The sequence below is a fragment of the Dasypus novemcinctus genome, chromosome 2 (assembly GCF_030445035.2).
Source record: "Dasypus novemcinctus isolate mDasNov1 chromosome 2, mDasNov1.1.hap2, whole genome shotgun sequence".
Taxonomy (NCBI): domain Eukaryota; kingdom Metazoa; phylum Chordata; class Mammalia; order Cingulata; family Dasypodidae; genus Dasypus; species Dasypus novemcinctus.
The window spans coordinates 183,511,116-183,538,574 of record NC_080674.1 but is presented as its reverse complement, the minus strand read 5'-3'; the positions used below and the strand labels follow the sequence as shown (position 1 = coordinate 183,538,574).

The 27,459-nt window shown below is 41.2% G+C and overlaps 1 protein-coding gene across 1 annotated transcript in view; it reads right to left on the bottom strand.

The window, feature by feature from the left end:
* The window catches only part of ATP6V0E1 (ATPase H+ transporting V0 subunit e1), a 36,226-nt gene that overhangs the window by 6,647 nt on the left and 2,120 nt on the right, over window positions 1-27,459 (bottom strand). The window contains exons 2-3 of the mRNA XM_071211056.1: window positions 23,406-23,453; window positions 1,508-1,638 (exon numbers count right to left, since the gene is read on the bottom strand). Of these exons, the coding sequence (XP_071067157.1) occupies window positions 1,545-1,638; window positions 23,406-23,453 (142 nt within the window). The 3' untranslated portion in view covers window positions 1,508-1,544. The remainder of the gene's footprint in view (window positions 1-1,507; window positions 1,639-23,405; window positions 23,454-27,459) is intronic.

Below are 27,459 nucleotides of genomic sequence, written 5' to 3'. Positions count from 1 at the left end.
AATATGAACTCAAGTTGTTTTTCTTTTTTCTTTTTGAAAACACGTAATTACTAGCTCTATCCACTGAAAAGGCTTAGAAGCAATGACACCCAGCAGCAATAGACACACCTAGAAACCAGATCTTGGTTTTTAAATCCCATCCCCACTGACAGGAAACAGGGTCTGACTTGGACCAGGGTTCCATTTGGCAAGAAATTTAGAAGGCAAGCCAAGGAAGAGCTGATTACAAGAGTGGGACAGGAAACACACAAAGGAGCCTGGGTATCTTGATGTTGCCAGAAAGAAAAACTAAAATTAATGGGGTTCGTCAAAAGGACACAGGAGCCAGTCTGAACATACTCCCATAGATTAAAGATAGAACAATCAAATATAAAAAATAATAATAAATGCAATTGATTAAAATTAAAAAGAAAAGTTCACTGGATACCCTGGAAGTAACTAGGGCATCAATATGACTCTGAAAATTAAAAGGAAAGAATTAAATATGTGTCCTGCTTTTCATGTATGAGCTATATTTCAAGGTTACTAAATAGGCCTAACTGATGAGGGAAAGTGCATCTTTTTAGAAGTATTTCAGCTAATCATATGTGGAAGTAATCATGGAACTAGAAAATCACTATTTTAGGAAGCAGATTTGGCTCAACTGATAGAGTATCCACCTACCACATAGGAGATCCAGGGTTCAAACCCAGGGCCTCCTGGCCTGTGTGGTGAGCTGGCCCACGTGCAATTAAAAAAAAAAAGAAATCACTATTTTGCAACTTCTACTGTAATGATTAATTCAGGCTATGATCATTTTGACAGGGAACTTTATAACAGGAAGGGTCAGGCTGAACCCACCAATAGTTTTAGCATCACTAAAAATAGGTCAGATATCCCATGCTTCCTGATGTGAGGCATTACAAAACTCACAGCTCCACCTGAGAAGTACCATTGTCAAAAATGTAGAACCTAAATCTAGTCAAGCATTTAATGCTAAATTCCATTTAACAAAATAATAGAGCTAGAGGAACAAATTCAAAGACAGGTTTCCTGACTCATCCAGTGGCTAAATCTTTCCACTATACCACTTACCTCTCTGACTCTCAGAACCAAATGAAAGCTACAATTTTAAGACCAATTTTCAAAAAGCACCTGTCTCTCTCTATCCAAAGCACTCAGAAACTCTTAATTTCAAATCTGCCAGCCATATCTTAAATTTGTTGGGTCTCCCAAAGTCAAATATAAATAGTGGCTTTTTGGATCTGTGTTTGACTGCATACAAACAACTGTGTAAATCAAATTTTAAATGGCAGAGTAAGAGCAATGTTTAAAAGAATCTCATGGGTCATTCTCTGATAAGGTGAGTGGCCCAAGTTCCTGATGTATTTCTGCTCTTCAGATCATGTTTGCTTTCAGCAGCCTGCCCCTTACCACATATCAGAAAGTCTGCACAATTCTGAGAAAAAGTCAAAGCAAACTCTAGCTGATTGCCAACACTGATGCGAAAGGTCAAGATCATCATCACCTCAATGACTTGAGCACTGCAGACCACGTCTTCTTCCTCAAGGCCAATGATGCTTGAGATACCAGATGGTTTCATTTTTCAACTGTGGTCCAAACAGAGGGTTGAGTTGGGCCAGAATTGCAATCAGCCAACTAAAAGAATGATGGAGGGAGAAACAATGATAAAAAAAAAATGGTGGTGAACAAGAGTTTACAGAATTCCCCTAAGATCATATAGCAAATAGAGACAACATTTAACCCCAGTTTTTAATTAAATTCAGTGTTCTATCTATTATATGCTATATATTATCTCCCCAAACTACTGAATTGGTATCTTTGCCCTCCTGTGTTATGTGGACCTAATAAGAACTTAATTAGAAAATTAAATATTATAACAAACCCAGTGGGATAAACTTGTGTTTTGACCTGCTTCTAGGGACATTCCAAGCATTAGGTAACAATTTAAAGGTTACCACTGAGTGACATATTCTATGCTTTAGGACAGGTATTTTCCTGACCATTTATTTCTAGTATTTCCCCAGTGGTGGTTGGTGTGTAAACTGGGGAATCAAATTTAAAAAGTCAAATAATATGTATGTGTGAAACTGCTTTCCAAAGTCTAAGATGATACATAATGCAATGTGTTACCAAAAGTCAAAAGAAGGACTAAAACTCAAAAAACAAACAAAAACCTATGTAATCATGTTGGAACATGACCATTTTAAATCAGGATGAAAAAGCACTTCAGTAAAACTTAAAAGTCACATCTATTCTGTTCAGACCAAACCTTCAGTGCACTTAATGTTCCTAATGGGAGCATATCTTATAACAACACATTTCACAGCACACACCCCACCTTCATTTTGAAACATATCGACAGAGCAGTGATGCTTCCTCCCAGCTGTCTTTTCCCTCATTATCTTAATCCCCTTTTCAAGTATCCAAGACATCTTGAATTCACATTATGTTTTTACCTCAAAGTATTTTTTAGCTCATTTCAATTTATCATCTTCATGACTCCCAAGATAGGAAAAATAAGTATTATTACATCCTTCTCTAAATGCTAAGGCCCACAACCTATATGGCACACCTGGCTTTACTGGTATAGCCAAGGTTAAGTCTTAGCTTATCATCTTCCAATACATTATAAAACTTGAGTTCCCCTTCTCTAATCACCATCACTACTAAAATATGTAACACATCTTCTGCGGCCCAGTGGAGATGAACCAAATGAGCATTTAACTTTCCCTGCTGACTTCAGAATCTATGTAACAAGCTATTTCTCTGTGTTATGGACTAATGATGGAGGAAGTGCAAGGGTGTCACATCCTACTACCCCAGGGCTAGGGGTAAAAGTAGCACACACACACACACAAAAAAAAAAGTAGCACACAGTCAAAATTATCTTTAACATTTTCTTATGTTGCTCACCAAGTTCTGAATAGAGACTCTTATACCAGATACGGTCATTCATATGCCTACTGAAGCTTGAGACTCACTGAGCTAAAAATGAACTAAAGGAAAAGAACGAAAAGAAATATAGTATGTAAATGTCTGGCCATTCAAACCAATCCAAGTTTTACCTATTAAACAAATATTTAATGAGCACCTACTAGGTTCCAGGCTCTAGGGACAAAAAGATGAAATAGCAGATAATGAAAAGTACTATGAAGAAAAATAAAGCAGGGTGAAGGGTTAGAGAATAGTAGTAAGGGTGGGAGAACGATTACTTTGATGGGGTGGTCAAGGCAGGCCTCTCCAAGGAGCTAACCTTTTGGCAGAGACCTGAATGAAACAAAATACAGACTGCTTTTAGGTTCTCTTCAAAATATATGGATTGATGAGAATATTTCTCTCTCCCTCTTCCCTCCCTGGCCCCCCACTCCCCCACCCCCCACCACGGGGAGTGGAGGGGTTTAACAGTCAAACATCCATGTATGATCTGGGAGAAAAAATTTTAGTAAAATAATCTGACACAGCTATACTCTCTGCATGGGATACAGAGAATTGCTTTCCAATGATAAGAAAACAGAAAACTAGCATAGTCTAAAATTTTAGAACTTTAAATTCCCCCCCTATAAGAGAGGAACTACCCAGACCTAATCAGGCAGTTATCTGGTTGAATTTCTTTCCTTCTGTTTGCTGTTATTTTTAAAACAACTCTTACAATCAAAGGATTAAAAAGATGATTCTGATTACCAATGAACAGATTATGGGAGGATCAGCAAGCATGAGCCAGCACCACATCAGAAACTTGCGCCTACAAAAACAAGGTACCTAACTCTACCCCCAGCCCCCAATGGTTTTGTGACAGGAAACATGAACCTGAGGAAATCAGGCCAAAATAGATACCTGAAGCTAACTCATTTTATCAACAAAACGTTAATTCAGATGAGATTTTCTGATTTGTTCTTAGAACTAAGGCATTAAATACATATAAAATACCAAAACTTGTATTCGAGATTTTACTTCTACTTGACTCTATAAAAAGGAAAGAGAACAGCACAGGCAGATACACTGAAAAGCTACGTGACCGCAGTGAAGACTAATGGTGCAGAGCTAAGTCATGGAAAATTCCACACAAACCCAGGATTTCCCCAACTCCAGCAGGTAATAAAAGCTGACTGCAAAACAGTCACCCACATTTTCTCTTAAGAGACTGAGATGCTGGCCAATGCTTAGAAATACTAAATAAAAATAAATACTATATTTAGAAATACTAAATAAAAAGTATGCTAGAACCTAAGCTAGTCCCAAGTCTCCTTTCTTCACCAAAAATGTGTATTATAGAACTAGAACACCATCTCCCAGCACTCAATACGTTGTTGTATAGCCATAGTTCCCAACCCTAGCTGCACATTACAATCACCTGGGAGATCTAGCTCTAATATTCCCACTACAAAAAATTACCTTCTGAAATATTTTAAGTGAGAACATTTCAGAAGGCTTTCATTTAGCTAAATCTAAAATGTTTCAGAGTTAAGAAAATAAACAAGATTCCTTCTATAGATTATTAAGTCCTTCACAAGCTTTCAGTGCTTGAACTAAAGAGTAAACGTGCAGAAGCAAGAAGTCAGTCCACTTTGCTTGCTCAAGTCAGTATGCAGAGACTTTTCTGAGTTTAATTTTACATGCTATTATTAATGTTTCAAATCAAGCAAAACACTTCACTTAAAAAAAAAATCCAAGAAACCGTGGTTCAAAAAAATTCCTTAGGAAACAGTCCAGGCAAGTTCGTTTGAAATTTCATGGAGGAATTTTCCTCTCTAACTAGTTGAGTTCTATGCCTGCCCTTAAAATTTCCCTTTAAAGCTGATAAACACAGTGGAAAACTGAAAAGAGAAAAAAAATCCACTCTGAATTGATGGAAGTGGGTGGAGGAAGTATCTTATTCCAATGAATCTATTACTTCATGAGTACAAGAAAAGGGAACTAAATGTACCCTTCCTATTTGTCCAAACTGTTCCCCAAGTCTCTACAACCTGAACTCTAGCCTAATAACTAAATGTCTGAAGTTATTCAAACAACATGGGCAGTTCAAGAATTGCAGAGCTCGAAGGGACCCGATATCAAATCCATGTTTCTTGCCGCCCAGTGCAAAAGAAAAAAAAAAGTGTAGCCTACCCATGAATGGCACTGCACACACGGAGAGCTGACACAACAAGATGACACAACAAAAAGAAACACAGATTCCTGGTGTCACTGATAAGGACAGAAGCGGTCACAGAGGAACACGCAGCGAGTGGACACAGAGAGCAGACAATGGGGAGAAGAGGGGAGAGAGAAAAAAAAGACACTACTAGAAAATATGGGATTTGGATTTTAATTTCAGCTGTACCAAATATTAACGCAGTGACTAGTTATTCCTTCTCTATCTCTATGAGACAGCTAAAAATGTATTCAAACTACAGGATGAAACACAACCTATTTACTTTACAAAGGAGTTTCTGGGAAGCAGACTTGGCTCAACGGTTAGAGTGTTTGCCTATCACATGGGAAGTCCGCCGTTCAAACCCCGGGCCGCCTCGACCCGTGTGGAGCTGGCCCATGCGCAGTGCTGATGTACGCAGGAAGTGCCCTGCCACGCCCCTGCGTAGGGGAGCCCCACGCGCGGAGAGTGCACCCCCCGTGGGGAAAGCTGCCCAGCACAAAAGAAAGTGCAGGAGTGGCACCGCACACACATAGAGACCTGATGCAGCAAGATGATGCAACAACAGAAGAGACACAGATTCCTAGTGCCGCTGACAGTGCCGCTGTCAGCGATGCATCCCTGTCAGCCAGCGGACATAGAACACACTTGCGGGGGGGAAGGAGGGAGAAATAAATCTTAAAAAAAAAAAAAAAAAGGAGTTTCTCATGTGGCACTGAGTCATTCTCCTCTCTACCTCCTTCCTGCTCCCTGCCCCCCCACTGTGGTAGGCAGAATACTAAGATGTCCCCCCAAGATTCCCACCCCCGGTGTACATGCCCTGCATAAACCCGAGGATGTAAGTATGACAGGCTGGAAACTCCCGTGATTAGATTATGTTATAAAGACAGCTGAATATAAGAAAGGGAGGTTATCCTGACTGGATCTGACCTATTCCGGTGCACTCTTAAAAGGGACTGACTCTCTCTGAAAACGGCATTTGAATCACCCATGTCAGTTATGAATTTCTTGCCTCTCAGCTTGGAATGCACCTTCAATATATGCTCTGCGATAAAGATAATTCCTTGAACTAGTTCTCCTTAAAGTAAACATGATGTTCTGCTTTCTCAGTTCAGGGCACAGAGAGGAGGGCAAGCGTGGCAGGAGATGGGTGGAGCGGGTGTGAGAACATCAAGTGCAGCCTGCCCAGCCATGGGTTCAGAACCTACTCCCTTTGAGATCTTGCAACCTTGGCCTGGAGATAACCTACTTACAGCCTCTCAACATGGAAACTAGAGCCCCTGCACGTTCTCAAGGCCTCCTGCTCACAACGGCCCCAAGACTCCCAAGTACATGCCTCTGCCTCTGATCACCTGCTCCCCTGCCTGTACTCCAGACCCAACTTGGGCCTGCCCAAACCAGTGAACTTCTCTGCTATCTGGTGGACTGAACCACACTTTTACCAACAAGGTCTGAACTCCTTCAGGTTTGTCACTTGAGATACTCTCCCTCAGCCCAAGAATACCATATTGGGTTTTCTTATACTAACAGTTAGTCCTCTATCATAGCTAATAATAATTCTTTAGATTAAACTTCCCGTTTAACCTACTGTATAGTTTCTATCTCCTTACTGGACCAAGGCTGCTTCAGGATGAGAGGATTCGACATGAAGGAGAATCTCTGTTGCTGGCTTTGACGATGAAGGGGCCACATGGCAAAAGCAGGTGGCCTCTAATTGCTGAGAGCCACCCCTGGCTGGCAGCGAGCAAGGAAAGAGGGATCTCAGTCCTACAACCACAAAAACTGAATTCTGCCACAGCCATGTTAGCTTGGAAGAGGACCCTGTAGCAGTTTGATATCAATTCAAAAAATAGATAATGGATTATGTTTATAATCTGGTCTGTACCTGGCGTGTTTGAGTTATGATTAGGGCTTTGACTGGGTCACGCCATTAGGACGTTGAGCCCCTGCCCCTTGGTGGTTGGGGACTCAGAGATAAAAGGCATGGCAAAAGACAGGGTGGAGGGTTCTTAATGTTAGAGTTTGGATGTTGGTGTTTGATGCTGAAGTCTTAAGCAGGAGACCCAGGGAAAGAGACAGAGCCGTTTGCCCAATAAGTCTCCAGCTGACCTTGTGGAGAGAGGCAAAGCCTAGAGAACCTCATAGTCTACAGCTGACCTTGTGGAGAAAACAGGAGCTGAGCCCAGAGGAATCCAAGAAGCTTGAACCCTCAGCAGCCATCTTGCTCCAACATGTGACTTTGGTGAGGGAAGTAATTTATGCTTTATGGCCTGGTATCTGTAAGCTCCTACTCCAAATAAATACCCTTTATAAAAACCAATCAATTTCTGGTATTTTGCATCAGCACCCATCTGGCTGACTAATACAGACCCAAGCCTCAGATGAGAAGGCACAAACTTGTTTTTCATTAATGCCAACCCGATCTCTACTATGATCCTTTCACCACCTCAGTAGCATGATTTATTTATTTTGCCAGTCCTTAAGTTGGCATCTTTCGTTTCTTCTCTCCATATTACAAGACCCACTTTCTTTACCATGGCTTCCAGCTCCAAGTCTATAACAATTCTTTTATTTACCAAATTATAAAGGAAAAGAACTATAAAATCAGACAAGAAAATTAATGTTTCCATATAGCAGGTAATAATGTAGGGCCAAGTACCTAGATTTCCCTTCTACTATAAATAGCCAAATATCCTGGATAAAATAAAAACATCTTAAATGAATTCATGAGCTACATCAGGGAGGCATGACCCAGGTTGGGTCTCCACTCTCTTGCTGGGTCTTACATAAACTAAGAACACAGAGAGAGAGACAGAAAAAGGGAGCTGCCACCTTCTTTACCCTGCCCTGTGAGAGAGAGGACTCCAGATTTGCCCACAGCTGCAGAAAGACAGAGAAGTCCCAAAAGGCTCAAGAAGACTAAGCCCGGGGAGTGATGCCTGAGTGCTCACAGCTCAGCTCAAGGAGAAAGTAGAAAAGACCAGCAGACTTACCATCTTGCCTCACCTTATGGCAGGACTTCAGGACCTGCCAGCAGCCTACCTTTGGTGAGAAAACATCTTTGATGGTGTTTTGATTGGAACATTTTCACAGCCTTAGATCTGGAAGCTTTTACTCCAGATAAATCCCTTTTATAAAAGCCAACACATTACTGGTACTTTTACACTGGCAGCCTTTGTCAAACTAAGACAAGGGCATACACTAAACCAGATGAACTTGAGCTTTGGTTTTTAGACTTTAAAGGACCTGGGAAACAGGAAACAAAGCTCAGAACACATCCAGAGTAGAGCCTAACAAAAGTTTCACATACATACCCAAAAAGCTGGTACGCATTCTGGCTATATCTCAAGGTAAGGATAAATCAGATAGAACCCCCTCAAGGAGAATGCTAGAAAAATAAACCCAGGCACTAAGAAGGAAGGAGAAAAACACTACCATTGAGAATTGGCCTTCATGAAGGTTTGCATCCACATTACCTGGATGACCTAAAAAAATCCACATATCAAGAATTTAATTAGCCCCAGACTGATAATGGCCTTCAGACCTGGCAGAAGCAATGTAAATCCTTTCTAAAGGAGCCCCATCTTCATACCAGGTCCCAAAGAAGTCATACACATAAGATTATAGGGAAAATGAATATATCACAGTAAAATATAACACATAAGGAAACAAGGCACCATGAGTGAGAGGGGGCCAAAAGAACAAAGAACAAACTCAGACCTGTGAGAACCTCAAATAATGTAATGATCAGAAATTGACTATAAATTTAATTAACTATGTTCTAAGAAGTAAAATACAGGCAGGGGACAACAATAAATAAAGACTGACCAAAACTGTACAAGAAAAAAAAAGAATTTACATCAAAATGAAAAACATAAAATCCAAAAATGAAGTCAGTGGATGATGTTCTGGTTCTGATAATAGAAGAGTAGCTTATATCATACTCACTCTACAGGGAGCAACTATAAATGCTGAACAAAATATCAAAATACAGATATTTGATAGCTTTAGAGAGTGTTCAGAAACTGCAAAGAAGTTGACCCTTGAAAGTAGGAACTCACAAGGGTACCCTTATATGGCTTTTCCCCTTTAGACACAGCTCAGTTCACTTGTGGGTCAGGAAAGCTGGAATTCAAGCAGAAAAGCTGTAATCTTAAGGACTTGAGATGTCAAAGGCTGATCAGAGCTGCCAAGACATCTGGAAATTAAGAAGGAAATCTCAGAAAGGAGGGTGCCACAGTGGGGAACCCCAAAATCTGTGTATAAATTCTCCTTAGTACTTTGGCTGACCCCTGAACTGTACATGCACCAGGGAAACTCTAAGAACTGGTGAAACCGCCACCTGGAAGGTTGACAAGACTAAGCAGAGATTTCAGCTACTGCCTACCATAGGGCAAAGATAATTTAGGGGTTTGAAGTAGAGGAGCTTGGTAATAAACTCCTCAGACTTCCCACTGAAAGCCCAGAGGGACCACACCTTAACTAAGAATTTACCCCAATCTAAGGTGAAAACTGAAATAGATCTGCCCCACAAAATGTAAAACCAAGCCTCCACTAGTTTAAGGTGATCAGCAAATAATTTAAATGTTTCCAAGAACTAAACTGAACACTTTTCAGAGGAACAAAGTGGAATGAGAATCTTGACCATCTACAATATCTAGTATTCAATAAAAAATAGATTTGCAAAGAAACAAGAAATGTGATCAATGTCAAGAAAAAAAAAGAATAAACAGAAACTGATTCCCAGATGACCCTGATGTTGGACCATCCCAAGGAACAAAAGAGTCTGCAACTGCAAACAAGATAGTCTCATCCATCTGCCCCATGGGATCTAAACCCCCTCTCCATTAGAGGCGGAGTGGGCAGAATCCTCAGGATTACGGAAGGAACGATGGACTTACTGTTATTCTACTAAATATTGTGATTCTAACAATGGAAGAACTTTTATCACTGATGTGAAGGTAGTGGCCACTGGAGGTTCTGAGGGGAGGGAGAGGGAAAATAGGTGTAATTTGGGGGCATTTTTGGGACTTAGGAATTATCCTGAATGACACTGCAATGACAGATTACAGGCCATAGATATCTTGTAATAACTTACAAAAATGTGTGGGAGAGAGTATAAACGACAATGTAAACTATAATCCATGCTTAATGGCAATGCTCCTAAATGTGTTCATCAATTGTAACAAATGCACCACACTAATGAAGGATGTTGTTAATGTGGAAAAATGTGGGAGGGCTACGGAGCAGGGCATATGGGAATCCCCCATTTTTTTTTAATGTAACATTTGTGTAATCTAAGTTATCTTTTAAAAAAAAATAGAGTATATTATTTTTTTAAAAAAGGCAAGAACTTGGGAGAGGATTTGTACACTGGCCTCCCTCATATGAGGTCCCAGTGCCTCAAAAAAAAAAAAGCAAGGACTTGATTTTTAAACAAATCAAATTTATTGATACATATTAAATCAAGAATACAATTCATTCAAAGTGTACAATCAATGGTATCTGGTATAAACACACAGCTGTGCATTCATTACTTCAATCACTATTAGAGCATTTTCATCATTTCAATAACAGTAATAATAAACAAAAAACAGACAAACAAGAAAATTCTTTACCTCTCCATCTTTGTTTCCCCTGCAGTACATAGCTGCTATTACTGGCTGTTCTTGCACTATTATTTATTTACTAAGCAATTTTTATTGAGATATAGTCACAAACCATATGATCTATCCAAAGTACATAATCAATGGCTATTAATATAATCACAATATGGTGCATTCACCACCATAAACTATTTTGGGACATTTTAATTACGCTAAAAAGAAAACCTCCACACCCCTTAGCATTCCTTCCCCAGCCCTACATAGCCACTGATCTAATTTCACCTTTAATAAAGTGATTTATATTTATATTTTGTATAAATGGAATCATACAATATGTAGAACTTTGTGTCTGGTTTCTTTCACTTAACATAATGATATTAACATTTTGTAATATTAACATACATTTGTTCAGCTTAAAAGAAAAAGCTATATATGCAATTTTTCCCATATTCATATTCCGCATGTGGTTTTACTATACTACACAGTTCCATGTTACATTTGGTTCTTTTAAAAGATGAATAAAATTGATAAGCCCCTAATAAGATTGAGCAAGACAAAAGGAAAAGAACACGTTATTACCAAATAAGGTGTAAAGAAGTAACGTCACAACAGACCCCACAGACTTGAAACGGATAAGGGATCATCATTATGAATAATTTTTTGCCAATACATTCAATTCATTCAAACAAACGGGAAATGAAATTAAGAAAACTATTTCATTAAATCAGCATCAAAAAACTACATAAATATACTTCTTGATTAAAACTTTAACAGGCTTTTTTGAAGAAACTGCCAAATTGATTATAAAGTCTATATGGCTATTTTAGAATAGCCGAATGATCTTGAAGAACAAAGATGGAGGACTCACATTTCCTGATTTCAATAAAAACCTACCAAATTCAAGACAGAATAGTACTCCCTTACAGTTAGACAAAGAGATCAATGAACAGAAGAGATAAACCAGAAATAGACACACATACATGGTCAAATACTTTTCAACAAAGAAGTCAAAGCAATTTAATGGAGAAAGAAGTCTTTTCAACAATTGGTGCAGAAACAACTGGTTGTCTGTATTCAGAAAACAAACAAGACAACAAGAAAAAAAAAGCGTGTTGCCTACCATTCTGCTTTCTTTGGCCTTGAGAAGTAGCCATGCCTAATGCTAAAACCCTCTTTATCACTAAGCTACTGTATAAAGTCTCTACATCTAAATTCTCACCTAATAACAGACTACACAAAGTAAATTCAACATGTCTCATATTTTTGTTCACCTCAACTACTTCCAGAATTCCAAACCTCCATGACCATCTATTATGACCCATTCCCAGACAGCTCTGTTTATCTCACCATCTGATTCAACTTCCCACATTTTCCTTTCTTTCAAACCCTTCCACTACTGGAGCCTGCACATCCCACCTCTAGAACTTATGATTCATTATCTCGGTGCAGCCTAGCATCAGCATCTTTTCAAAACTCCCCAGGGGGTTCTCATGTGTAGCCACGGTTGAGAATGCTGACATATATTCACAATCACTAATCTCCAAAGGGCATTTGATACTGCCTGACACTATGAATGTTTCTTTAATAAGCATGCTTATTCTTCCACTCTCCCAACTATTCCAAAGCTGCTTCTTTTTTTTAATTAAAATTATTTATTTTTATGAATTACATTAAAAAAATACGAGGTCCCAATCAACCCCACCGCCCCCACCCCCCACTCCCCCCACAGCAACACTCTCTCCCATCATCGTGACACATCCATTGCACCCAGTAAGTACATCTCTGAACATCACTGCACCCCGTAGTCAATGGTCCACATCATAGCCCACACTCTCCCCCGTTCCATCCAGTGGGCCCTGGGGGGGTCTACAATGTCCTGTAATTGTCCGTGAAGCACCACCCAGGACAACTCCACGTCCCGAAAATGCCTCCACATCTCATCTCTTCCTCCCATTCCCCAAACCCAGCAGCCACTATGGCTACCCTTCCCACACCCATTCCACATTTTCTCTGTGGACATTGGATTGGTTGTGTCCATTGCACATCTATGTCAAGTGGGGGCTTAGATTCCACATGGATACTGGATGCACTCCTCCTGCTTTCAGTTGTAGACACTCTAGGCTCCATGGTGTGGTGGTTGACCTTCTTCAACTCCATGTTAGCTGAGTGGGGTAAGTCCAATAAATCAAAGTGTAGGAGCTGAAGTCTGTTGAGGCTCTGGGCCTGGGTGTCATATTATCAGTCCAGAGATTCAAATCCCCTAAATATATCTTAAACCCAGCACCAACTACAATTCCAATAAAGTAGCATGCAAGTCTTGTGGGAAGAGATCCCCTCCGAGTCCAATTCCATCACGTAGAAACACCAGCTCCAAAGAAGGGCCATCTGCCATGGCAGTGAACCCCATCTGCCATGACCATAGAACCCGTGGGTCTCTTTATCCCTCAGAAGAACCAATACCTGGGGTTGTATCTACTTCAAAGCTTCTTCTTAGTCCTCAAGTGTCTTACTCTTTCTCTAAGAACCCTGCTACTCACTCCCCCACCTTTTTCAGCTGATAACCTTGCCTCTTACTTTCCTGAGGAAACAGAGGCTACAGATGGTCACTCCTTCCTAGGACCAAATCTACATGCAACTTGTATGTGCACCTATCTTCTTTTTCCATGTTACAATGAAGTGCCCCAATGCCTACCAATGGCCCAACTCTTCGTGTCTCATAGATTCCCCGTTCCCCTGTCCTTTGAGACTTTCCTAATATATCCCTCTCTCCTGTATTCCCATTCCCATAGCAACATGTTCTTGGTTTCTGCCCCATAAGCTACTACTCCATTTCCTTATTTTCCCTTCAGAAAGACTTTTTCAGAGTTATCTATATATGTATTTTTAAAATTTATTTCTCTCCCCCCCCACCCCAGTTGTCTGCTCTCTGTGTCCACTCGCTGTGTGTTCTTCTGTCACTGATTCTATCCTTATCAGCGGCACCGGGAGTCTGTGTTTCTTTTTGTTGCGTCATCTTGTGTCAGCTCTCCGTGTGGGCGGCGCCATTCCTGGGCAGGCTGCACTTTCTTTTGCACTGGACGGCTCTCCTTACGGGGCGCACTCCTTGCACGTGGGTCTCCCCTAAGCGGGGGACACCCCTGCGTGGCACGGCACTCCTTGCACGCATGAGCACTGCGCATGGGCCAGCTCCACACGGGTCAAGGAGGCCCGGGGTTTGAACCGCGGACCTCCCATGTGGTAGACGGACACCCTCACCACTGGGCCAAGTCTGCTTCCCAGAGAGTTATCTATATTTCTGTTTCCATTACTTTATCACTCCATGGAGACTACTAGTGTCAAACCCAACAGTGATCTTCAGGCTGACATGTCCAATGTATCCCTTTCTATCCTCATTCTACTTGACAACTGGGCGGCACTCCACAGGTGACCATGTTTTCTTCCGGAAACATTCTCCCAGTTAGGCTACTAAAACACTGTCTCTCCTCTTTCACATCTCTGGTTACTCTTCATCTGTGTCCCTTTTCTGACTCTTTCTCATCTATACGATATCTGTATGTTGGAGTTCTGGTTTGCCCCTATGCTTTCTTCTCTCTCTCACCTCTTCCCTTAGGTCAGGGTTTCTCAACCTCTGCACTACTGGTATTTGGGGCTGCATAAATCTCGTTGTGGGGGACTGTTCTGTGCAGTATGGGATGTTTAGCAGGATCCCAGGTCTCTACTCTCTAGATGCCAGTAGCAGCTCCAATAGAGAGCCATTCCCTTAGTAATATAGACATTCTCGTTTATCTTGACATTCTCAAGTATCTCTCCTCATATCCAATTTTCCTTTTGATACCTTCTCTTGGAAGACTCACAGGCATCTCAATCTTCCCATATACCCAGCTGAGTCCCGAGTCATCACCGCCGTAGGTAACGGCCCAACCCAGAAACCTGGGGGCCATCATTAATCTCTTCCACATCCAATCCATCAGTAAGACCTCCAAATTACCGCTCAAATCTGCGCACCTCTCTTCAACCTCACTACCATTACCTCAGACTGAATCATAAACATTTCTCACCTAAATGAATGTAACAACCTCTTAACTGGTATCCTTGCTTCTACTGTTCCCTCCAGGCTATTCTCCACAGAGCAGCCAGAGTGATTTTTTTTTTTTTTTATTTAATTCCCCTCCCCTCCCCTGGTTGTCTGTTTTCTGTGTCTTTTTGCTGCGTCTTGTTTCTTTGTCCGCTTCCGTTGTTGTCAGCGGCACGGGAAGTGTGGGCGGCGCCATTCCTGGGCAGGCTGCTCCCTCCTTCGCGCTGGGCGGCTCTCCTTACGGGTGCACTCCTTGCGCGTGGGGCTCCCCTACGCGGGGGACACCCCTGTGTAGCAGGGCACTCCTTGCGCGCATCAGCACTGCGCATGGGCCAGCTCCACACGGGTCAAGGAGGCCCGGGGCTTGAACCTCGGACCTCCCATGTGGTAGACGGACGCCCTAACCACTGGGCCAAAGTCCGTTTTCCCCAGAGTGATTTTTTTAATAAACTTGTTTTTAAACTATTTTTTTCTTCCCTTACCCCTCCCCAGCCCTGCTGTTCTTGCTGTCTGTATCCATGTGCTGTGTGATCTTCTGTATCTATTCTCTTTTTGTCTTCTCTTCTCATCTTTCTTCTCTATGATTCACTGGGATTCAATCCTGGGGACCTCTGATGTGGAGAACCACCTCAGTTCCTGGCCTCTGCTGTGCTTCACCCTGACTCTCCCCTTCATCTTTCTGTTGAGTCATCATCTTGCTGTGTGACTCACTTGTGTGGGCACTGGCTCACCACACGGGCACCCACACGGGCACTCGGCTTGCTGCGTGGGAACGCTTCCTCTTCTTTTTCAACAGGAGGCTCCAGGGATCAAACCCGGGTCCTCCCATATGATAAGCAGAGGCCTTATCATTTAAGCTACATATGCTTCCCCAAGGTGATCTTTTAAAATATACAAATCCCACCAAATCATTCCTTTATTAAAAATATTTAAGATTTTCTATTCACTTAACATATAAAATTTAAACTTCTTACTGTGGTCCATAAAATCCCACATGACCTGGGCCTTACCTAAATCTCAAACTCCCACCACTCTCTACACCTCCCTCTTAAACTCCTTTGCACCACCTTCCCAGACATTCCAAGCTCTTTACCTCTCAGCACCTTTGTATCTGCACAGAACCTTGCCTTTAATGCCTGCGCCCAGTTCTTCCCATGGCTGAGTCCTTCTCAGACAGGTTTCCTATGACGACTCTGAAGAACTCTCTTCCTCATTCCCACCACCCCCATTATTTTCTGTCACATTACTTTGTTCAGCCCCTTAAAGCATTTTCTCACTTGCCTATTACAAATCGAGAGGAACTCTGCTGTTCTTGTTTATCAGTTGAACATATGACTCCCCTCACTAGACTGTTAGGTCCAGGAGGGCAGAGATCTGGTTCTCCAACATATAGCCCCTAAATGGCATGAAGTAGGTGTTCTATAAAATGGCTGGTGGGTTAATTCCAGATGAAGAAGTATAGCAAATTGTAAATAAACAACTATAAATAAGAAATATAAATTGAGAAAAACCCCAACAAAGAAAATAGGAATAAGCAGATTAGCAATAACAACACATGGCTTTCTCTGGCTATCCATGCAGAAGCAGAAAGGACTAAGGGCAGGAGAGCTTAATATTTGAGAAACAAAAGTGAGTTACCTACTGCTTTCCATTATCAATTTCTTTTTATTAGCAGACATCACCAAATCAGATAGCAGAAACAATAAAATAATTACCATCTACACAGAAACAAACATTCCACCTATATAAAATATATTTCCAATCCTGAAGGAGCATCAAAGCCAGAAGTAAAGACAAATGCTAACAACAAACTAATAGAAGACCAAACCAACCACAGGCTAGTTGTGTCAAAGGGACTGACTCAGGAGCCAACTAGACTAGGCTCCCACTGGCAAAGATGCGACAGTTTGAATATTAACTAGGATATTAATTACACTGCATTAAAGTATATCAAATATGTTTAACTACATGATACCATAATGATACTAAAACAAAACAAAAATCATTGGTTCCCACTGGAGGATGCTAGGGAACTAATTCATTGTTTTGAAAACTTGTGAATAAAGGGAAAACCAAGCACCTATCCTATATTTCCTTTATGAACTGTTTTTCAGTTATGTGGATAATCAAATAGCTAATGAAGTAAATATTTACAGAAGTACTCCAGCTAATAAATGAAGAACAATACAAAGAAAAGTCAGAAATTATATATCCCTGATGGAAATACTCAATATCATTTATGAAAAGACTTGCCAAAAAAATTGAACATGAATCTGGTCTACCTCTAGGTATGATTACCTAATTATAGGAAATATCGAAAAAGAGGACCATGTTTTAAAGGAGGACACCATCAACAAATCAACAAAGCCCAGACTGGAAAAGGAGGGGGCAAACAACCCAGGTTTTTTGTTTGTTTGTTTGTTTTGGGGTACTGGGGGCTGGGGACTAAACCTAGGACCTAGTATGTGGGAAGCTGGTGGTCAACAACTGAGCCATATCCACTTTCCTGAGTTGGTTTTTTTGTTTGTTTTGCTTGTTGTTTGTTTTTGTTTATTCAGAAGACATAGAGAACCGAATCTGGGACTGCCCATGTGGAAGGCAGGTGCTCAACTGCTCAAACCACATCTGCTCCCAACCCAGTTTTTTTCCTATAAAAATTTGCAAGGAAAAAAAAAAGAGAAAGAAACATATGGAGAAGAAACTTATAGAGACTAAAAAGACCCCAACCAATTGCAACTAATTTGGATCTTGAGTCAAACAAACTTTGAAATAAATTATGAAATTAGGAAAACTTAAGCCTGATAGGATAGTTGATGAGATTCAGGAATTAAGACTTTTTGTGTATGAGAATGATATTGCGGTTATACTTTTAAAAAGAATGATTATCTTTTTAGAGATACATACTGAAATATTTACAGATGAACAGATTTGCTTCACAATCTGGGGTGCAAGGGGGAAGGAAGTGTGTGGTGCTAAAACAGGATTGGCCAAGAATGGGTAATTTTTGAAGGTGAGTGTCAGGCAAAATGGAGGTTCATTATACTATTCTCTTTACTTATGTAGAAAAAAATACATAGCTTTAAAAAGGTCTAAATTGAAAAACAAAAAAGCTACAGTAAAGAGTATCCCAGAAGCCAACGAGCTCATGGCTGCCTGGCTGGAGCCCAAGGTGAGGCACCTGGGTCCCTAGGAGGTGATGATGTCCTAGACCCAAACTGGCTCACAGAAGGATCCAAACAAAAGCCAGCAGGGCAGAGGGTGTGTATCTGCAAATTCCTGGACAAGTGAGGCGGCTGTGCGGGGCGTGTGTGATGGGCAGCGTTCAGGGACTGCAGAGGTGAGTTACTCTCTTTGGGAGTAACAGAATAGGGGCTTGTAAGAATGAATGGATGGGGGAGTCTGTTTGGGAATGGTTCAGGGGACCTGTGAGGGAAGTGACTGGGGGCCTCTCAGGCTCTTATTTGTTCACTGTCTTCCCTCACTAAAGAGGGCAGGGGACTTTGTTTTGTTGTGCCAAGATCCGTGACTGGTGCAGAGTAGGCTCTAAATAGATATGTTCAATGAATGAATTCTAATAAGGTTGGAAAAAGACCTACTACACAGCCTTGTAAGCAAACTGGGCTCACAAGTAAATACATTTCTTCAAATTAAAATAACTTATTTTTTTTTTAAATAACGGTAACATTACTTTATACTTTTATTGTCCTTTGTTATAAGCTTTCACATACACTATGTTAGTTAAAAACTCATAAAAATCATCCCACAGAATAATCAGGTCAAGTATTATTCCTCCTATGTCTCTTGACTCCTAGTCAATATTTATTCTTCTACATGACTCCACTGATAAGATTTACAATCAGTCAAGTGCTAAAGATATAGCATATTTTCTAATAAGCAAAGGCATCTTCATAATAGAACTCCACACTCCTAATTTACTCTCAAGATGTGAGTTTTGTGAGTCTGGGTAAACTACAACATAACTGACATTAAAAATTAACCTAAGGGAAGCAGATGTGGCTCAAGTGATAGGGCTTCCGCCTACCATATGGGAGGACCTGGGTTCAATTCCTGGGGACTCCTGGTGAAAAAGAAGAGAAAGCGTGCCCACGCAGCAAGCCAGTGCCCATGTGAGTGCCCGCGTGGAGAGCCAGTGCCCGCGCAAGTGAGTCACACAACAAGATGATGACACAACAAAAGAGAAACAAAGGGGAGAGTCAAGGTGAAGCACAGCAGAAACCAGAATGTGCGGTGGCACAGCTAAAAGGGAACCTCTCTCCACATCAGAGGTCCCCAGGATTGAATCCCAGTAAATCCTTGAGGAGAAAAAATGAAATGAGAAGATAAAAAGAGAAATAGATACAGAAGATCACACAGCAAATGGACACAGACAGCAAAAACAGCAGGGTGGGGGAAGGGTGGGATAAATAAATAAACAAATCCTTTAAACTAACTAACTAAATAAATAAATAACCTAAAACAGGGAAGCGGCTGTGGCTCGATCAGCTGGGCTCCCATCTAGGTTCACATCCAGGGGCCTCCTTATGAAGCCAGGGCTTGCCCACAAGCACTGTGGAGCACTGCCCGGCCCACAGGCACCGCAGACAGCCAACTCAGCAAGGTGACACAACAAAAAAGGGAGACAAGCAAAAACACGGAAGAGCACGCAGAGAATGGATACAGAGAGCAGAAAGCAAGCAAGCTGCAAGGGGGGAGGGGAAATAAATAAATACAGACAGAAGAATGTACAGCGAATGGACACAGGGAGCAGACAGCACACCAAAAAAAAAAAAAAAAAAGCCACAAGGAGGGGGTGATAAAAAAAATTAACCTAAAACAGAAAAAAAAAAAAAGAAAAGAAAAGAAAAAGAAAAAAATTAACCTAAGGAGAAGAAGATGTGGCTCAACCATTTGGGTACCTGCTTACACATGGGCGGTCCCAGGTTCAGGTTCCGGTACTTCCTAAAGAAGATGAGCAGATGCCTGCACCCACCTCAGTGAGCTAGACACTGCATCCTGCCACAATAAGCTAAATGCTGTACTCACCGCAATGAGCTAGTTGCCAGACCCACCACGACAAGCAGACACCTAAACGAGCAGATGTTTCAAGCCAGCAGATGCCGCAGCCCACGGAGAGCCGATGTGGCTCAGGCCCTTGGGCACTTGCCTCCCATGTGGGAGGTCCCAGGTTAAGTTCCCAGTGCCTTCTGGAGAAGGCAAGCAAACAATGAGAAGACAGATGAGAGAACCATCAGGGGGGAGGGGGGACGATGACATAAATTAAAAATAAAATAAAATTTAAAAATCTTAAAAAGAAATTCATCTAAGGCAGAGCAAATGTAGCTCAGTCAGTGGTTGAGCACCTGTTTTGCATGTACAAGGTCCTGGGTTCATTCCCTGGTACCTCCTTAAAAAATAATTATTAACCTAAGACCAAGAGAGAGAGTATGGAATACTAACCAAAAGGATTGTATGCTTAAGGGACAGAAATGACCTTGTACTTTAAAGGAGAGAACCAGACTACCTTTAGATTTTCCTGTGTTGATCTATTAAGAGAAACTGGCTTCTACTGGCAAAAATCCTGATTTATTCAAAGTTCAAGCCAGTTATTCTCCACAGAATCAAACCTTAAACTAGAATGGACTGGAAAAAGAAAAAAATTGCCACAAGCAGAAGGCAATTGAAAAGTCCATGAATACATTTAAAAACATGACTTTGTTTAGGAAACAAAGTCTCTTTGGGTGTGCCTTACTTCAAAAGAGGCATTTTCATGAAAACATACTGACTGGTGCCAAAAAGTGAAGTCTTTGAATTTCAAATTAATTTTATTATATAACCCCATCCCTTTGTAGAATAAAGTATGTAAAATATTTGGGGTCTGAATTGCAGCCAAGTTTTTTCAAGCAGATGTCTTGCTAAATGGGATACTCAGGTTTCAAAGAAACAAAAGAAAAAATAATTTCATAAAGTCAATACCCATCAGTTCATTTTCCCCATAAAATGGCCTCCAGAAGCACTTAATGTTGGATAACTGTGTACTACCTTTATTAATAAACAACAACAGGACTGTTAATGGAGCATTCACAGCACTTTGGGACAGAGGAAAAAATGATCTAAAGTCTAGACAGCAGGAGGTATGGGTTCATGGATAGTTCTCAAATGAGTCAGTAAGATCCAAAATGTAATAATTTCCAACCAAGTCCAAGTTTTCATTTTATACTTTAAAATGAAAATAAAAGGCAATGAGACTGCATGGAAAGGTTTTCTGTTATTGTTTTAAAGAGAAGAGCATGGATATTAACTAAATTTCAAAGATAATGGATTAAACCAAAATGCCACAAAACATATTTGTAACATCTTGGTTTCAACTCAAATCATTTCTCTGTGCAATAATTGTCTCATTTTAATATACCACCAGCAAACTTAACACTCACCCTGCAGAGATCTTCAAAGCAATGTAACAAAAGGCCTCTTCAATCACAGGACCACTCCTTGGCTCTGGGATTGATAAGAGTTCCCTTGTTCCTATTTCCCCAAGAGTTTCAGTAGGAAAGGCCAGAGTTCAATCAGTCTCACTAAAATTATGAATTCTCAATGATATGTGTATTTCCTCTTGTTTAGTCTTCAGAACTGAATGCAACTAGTTTAAGAATTCCCTCCATGTTACAAAGTCAATAAAAAAAAAAATGTGCTTCAGAGTTTAAAAAAAAAAAAAAAAAAGAATTCCCTCCATATACTACTTGTCAAACTTTCATTCTAGAGACTGAGCTACCCACCTGAAAAAGCATTATCTACCTCCATAACCAGAAAAGAAAGAAAAAAGAAAAAAAAAACGCAAATTATAGAAAATCTCATCATGAGTCCTAGTTTTGAGGAAGCAAAATAACATTATCATAATTTTGCAAAACTTTTGTACTATATTATGATCCAGCTTTAAAAACCTAGAGTTGCACTTAAGTGAATGAACGATTGACAAGGTAGTTAAAACTCATGGTAATCACTCTTTATCAGTGGCAGATTTTGATCTGTGCCAAGAATTGGAATTTGGCTCATTTCCACAAACTTCTTTGAAAAGCCTTAGTGCTGGGAAGTGGATTTGGCTCATCGAATAGACCATTTGCCTACCATATAGGGGGTCCAGGGTTCAAACCCAGGGCCTCCTGACCCATGTCCCATGTGATGAGCTGGCCCACGCACAGTGCTGATGCACGCAAGGAGTGCCATGCCACGCAGGGGTGTCCCGGCGTAGGGGAGCCCCACGCACAAGCAGTGTGGCCTGCAAGGAGAGCCACCACCCCAACGAAAAAAAAAAAAGCCTGCAGCCTGCCCAGGAGTGGTGCCGCACACATGGAGAGCTGATGCAGCAAAATGATGCAACAAAAAGAGACACAGATTCCCGGTGCCACTGACAAGAATACAAGCAAACACAGAAGAACACACAGCGAATGGACACAGAGAGCAGACAACTGAGGGGAGGAGTGGGAAGGGGAGAGAAATAAAAAATAAATCTTTAAAAAAAAGAAAAGCCTTAGTGCAGAAGCCCAGGATACAGGACTTTCACAGATTCAGAGTCACAGCAAGTACCATCTCAGAGTTGATTGCAGCTGCCTACCTTATGTGGTTCTAAACAATGGTTTGGCTAATAACAATACTTTCTCTTTAAGAAAATACTTTCTCTTTAAGAAAAAAGAATCACTGCATCAGTTAAAAATAAATCCCTAATAGGATGAATTTATCTTATGTGAACTTTATCTCAATTAAAAAAAAAAAAAAGGAAATCTCAAGATTCTTTGAATATTTTGAACTGATTACTCTCTCCATGGATTGAGTCACACTCAGTTTTCTCCCTGGAGCTCGACTTTTTCAAAGAAGAGGAGAAGATAAATAAAAGCTGGGAAAGTCTTTAAAATAGTTCAACTGCAGTTCTGCCATTTCTGGCACTCATGAGGATAAACAGAATTATGTTGAAGAAAGGAATTACCTTACATATCCTAAAATAGTTTTGAGTCAACAGTTTATATAAACTATATAATCTATTTTTTAAAATGCTAATTACTACCATACATTGATAGAATTTATAGACAAGCTGCTAAAAAAACTGTCTATATGCTACTGATTATAATTCTAGCTTGCCTTCTGCTAATCAGAATAAATAAAAGTCATAATAAAGAATGGCTTTATTGGCATTACAGTGTGATATTTAAGTAAAATGAGTAGAAAAATATGAAGTAGTACAATTATAATCTCCAGCTAATTATAAGTATTAAATTTGTGCCAAATAAATTGCACTTATACAAGCTGCAAGATGACAGAGCATCTGTATAGTTCTTATGTAAATATACTGAACACAGGAAAAGTGTAATATTTTCAGTTTTAGGATATTATTTCTAGATATTACATGAGAGACATGGTCAAATGAAACAAAAGGGCAAAGTTCACAACACTCATGCGCTACTGATTTAATTTCCAATTACACACATTTTTACTACCAAGAATAACAGTTTATTAGTTTAGGAAGTTAAAAAAAAATTACTTATAAGAGATTACAAAAAAAAAAAAAAGCGGGACAGGGAGAGAGAGACAATATACTTACAAGAGATAGCAGCAAACTGAACAGGTCACCAACATGGTGATAATAACTCTAAAAAAAAAAAAAAGCAGACATTATTAGATAACTAACAACTGTTGAGATACTGGAGAATGGTTTAAGTCCCCCTTCCCAAGCTTTCAAACTGACATGGATTGTGCACCAAGAAAATGGATCTGAATCTGTTCCAACACCCGGCAGACTGCAATGTGCCCTGGGGTGCTCTTGGTAGAAGTTTAAGTAAGTAATAAAACATTCATATTTAAAGTGATGGGTATCGCTGTCACAGCCCAGATGTCCAATCCAAACCTATCCGAATTTAAACGGAAAAGGACACTGTGACAATTAGTTTTGACATCCAAGTAACCACTCTGGCAGTATTTTCTGCAATGCAGTAACAGTGTATTTCTAAAAATATGTCTCTCTGGTCTTGACCTCTTACCATCTCCATTCCTGTTTAAAAAAAGTTAAAGTTGGATCTCTAATCAGCTCAATTTCAATCTCTAAAACAGAATTTCGGTATTCTCATCCCATACATCATGTTCTCCTAAATTTCCTCTCCGGATGAGGCTCTGCCATTTCCAGCCATCCAACCCACCCTCAAACCTGTCTTTTATATATTTTTTGAGGTACTGGGGCCAGAGATTGAACCCAGGACCTTGTATGTGGGAAGCTGATGCTCAACCCCAAGCCACATCAGCTTCCCTGAGTTGGTTTTTTTTTTTCATTTGTTTGCTTGTTGTTGTTTTTTTCCAGGAGGCACAGGGGAACCGAACCCCAGGACTTCCCGTGAGAGGCAGGCGCTCAACCACTCGAGTCACAACCACTCCAAATCTGTCATCTTTTTGTTCATTCCTCCCCTCACCCTCACATTCAGTAACCAAATGCTCTGGATTTGTCCTCTGAAGCCTCTCTTTCTTTTTTTTTTTTTTTTTTTTTAAAGATTTATTTATTTATTTAATTCCCCCTCCTCCCCTGTTTGTCTGTTCTTGGTGTCTATTTGCTGCGTCTTGTTTCTTTGTCCGCTTCTGTTGTCGTCAGCGGCACGGGAAGTGTGGGCGGTGCCATTCCTGGGCAGGCTGCTCTTTCTTTTCACGCTGGGCGGCTTTCCTCACGGGCGCACTCCTTGCACGTGGGGCTCCCCCACGCGGGGGACACCCTTGGGTGGCACGGCACTCCTTGCGCGCATCAGCGCTGCGCATGGCCAGCTCCACACTGGTCAAGGAGGCCCGGGGTTTGAACCGCGGACCTCCCATGTGGTAGACGGACGCCCTAACCACTGGGCCAAAGTCCGTTTCCCAAGCCTCTCTTTCTTTTGTGGATGTTTTCCTTTCCAGCGTCCCACTGTTAGCACCAAAATGCATCAGGCTCACCTGGCTAAGTGCTGACAGGTTCAAGACCTTCTTGCTTCTCTTTAGATCTATCCACAATCACTACAGATTAATTTTGCTAAAACATTCCTTTCACTGCATAACTGTCCAGCTTAAGACCTTTCAGTGGCTCCCCATCATCCATAGGAGTAGTTTCCAAAGAGAGGTCTACATCCCCCACAGAGTGAGCAGGGCCATCTCCTAAACGTGGAAGCAAATATTTATTTTTAATTCATCCTTTAGAAGCTCTGTGTGTGTGTGTGTGTGTGTGTGTGTGTGTGTGTGTGTGTATTTTCTGTGGTTAATATACTGGCACATTCATTCATTCAACAGATTTTCCTTGAGTGTCTAGTATGGGCCAGGCTCTAGGGAAAGAGCAGTAAACAAAATTGAAAACCCCTGCCCTTGGGAAGTTTACATGAATGACTATAGAAGAGACGGACAACAAACAAGATAAACAAAAAAATGTATATATAGAATCTGTCTATGCAAATACGTACCTATTCTCACACATGTATATGCACACATATTAATCAGTAGGCCGGGCAGTCGACAAGGGCTACTACAGAGAAAGAAAGCAGGAAAGGAGGATAGGGCATACCAGGAATCGGAGGGTGGAGCTGCAGTTTTAAAGAGGACAGGCAGGAAAGGCCTTGCTTAAGGAAGCGACCTGTGAGGGAAGACCAGGAGATAAGGGAGTGTTCCTGACAAAGGGAACACCTGATGTTCAAAGAAGAGGAAAGGGCCAGTGTGGCCAATGCAGAGTAGAGCAGCCCAAGACAAGGTGCGGTCAAAGACGTATCATGGAGCCACTGACAGGACCTGGGCTTTGACTTTTAGGAAAAAGGGCAGCCGTTTGGAGTGATCTGAAGAGGACAGGCAAAATGGTCTGAATTCTAACAGGCTTTCTGGGCTGGGCTGAAATAGACTGGGGGAAGAGAAGCAAAGGAAAAGCAGGAAAGCTAGGGAAGGTGGGACTGCAATAACCCAAGTGAGCCCAGCTGAGCGCAGTGCAGGGAGTGGGAAACGATCAAATTCTGAGAGGCTCCGCCTTCAAAATATATAATCTACCCATTAAGTTTATAATATATAAATAAATATGTTGGGGGCTTGTGCTAAAAAATTTTGACAGCTGCACAATAAAAAAAAGTTGTAATACCTATTAGCTATAGAATCAAGGCCAGCTCCTCAGTCTTCTGATCAAGTCCAGCCAGCTAGCCTCCTCTACTTCTAACAGCAACCCTCCATTTCTGAGGGCAGGTTCCCTCACTGTCTCCCAAAACACGTCACGTTTATCATTCTCAATTCCAAGTGTTTGCTCATTGCCCCCATCTCCCACTCCAGCCTGGACCCCCTTCCGTCTCTCTTCTGTCTCAGGCTGCCCAAGGCTCCTTCGTATTACTTGCTTCATGGAGTCATAGCAAAAGCTCCCTCATTAAAATATCAGCTCCTTGGGAAACGGACTTTGGCCCAGTGGTTAGGGCCTCCGTCTACCACATGGGAGGTCCGCGGTTCAAGCCCCGGGCCTCCCTGACCTGTGTGGAGCTGGCCATGCGCAGCGCTGATGCGCGCAAGGAGTGCCCTGCCACGCAGGGGTGTCCCCCGCATAGGGGAGCCCCACGCGCAAGGAGTGCACCCATAAGGAGAGCCGCCCAGCGCGAAGGAGGGAGCAGTCTGCCGAGGAATGGCGCCACCCACACTTCCCGTGCCGCTGACGACAACAGAAGCGGACAAAGAAACAAGACGCAGCAAATAGACACCAAGAACAGACAACCAGGGGAGGGGAGGGGAATTAAATAAATAAAAATAAATAAATAAAAATCTTTTAAAAAAAATATCAGCTCCTAATAGCCCTGTTCTTACCAGGTGCCTGCTGAAGTATTTTTTTTTTCTTTTTCCTTTTTTTTTTTATCTTTTAAGTATTTAAGGCAAAGTGTCATGGTGCCTGCAACTTACTTTCAAATGGTTTGGCAAAAGAAAAAAAAATTATCCTGTGTGAGTGTGTATATAAATGCTCACACAAACTCACCCTCACTCAGAGATTAGGCAAATAGGAAAGTGTTAATCATTCAATCTAGGTGGAGATATATGGCACTCATTGTACTATTCTTTCTACCTTCCTGTATAGTTAAAAATGCTAAAACAAACAAACAAACAAAAACAACAGAAACAACAAAACTGAAGTTGACTTAACTCCTGGAACACTAATCCCTGCTCTCTATTGTCCACCCACCCCCACCTCACCTCCAATCTACTGGTAAAGGAGACACTGTGATAAATCTTGAAGCTTTTAGAGAATCTGTGAATTCCTAAAGAGAAAGGAGGGAAATCACGAAAAACAGGAATGGTCAGGAAAGCTGACTGCAAGCACAGACTACTATCCCTCCCTTTACAGCGGCAGAAAAGGAGACAGAGTGTGGAATTGCTTTAGACAATACAGGTTCAGTAGAAGAGCTCTGCCCCACCCCCTTTCTTCTCCCTGCCTTACAGGTCCTGATAACCTCCTCCTTACCACCTACTCACCCAGTTTGCAGGAAAGAAGTTAACATCAAAGCCCTCTCTTGCCTTTCTCCCTTCCTGCCTTTGCTCACACTGTTCCTCTGACCAGCACACCTACCACTCCAACTCCAGTCTTTGAAGGTACAGTTCAAATACTTATCTCCTTAAGGAAAATGTTTAATCCCTCAAAT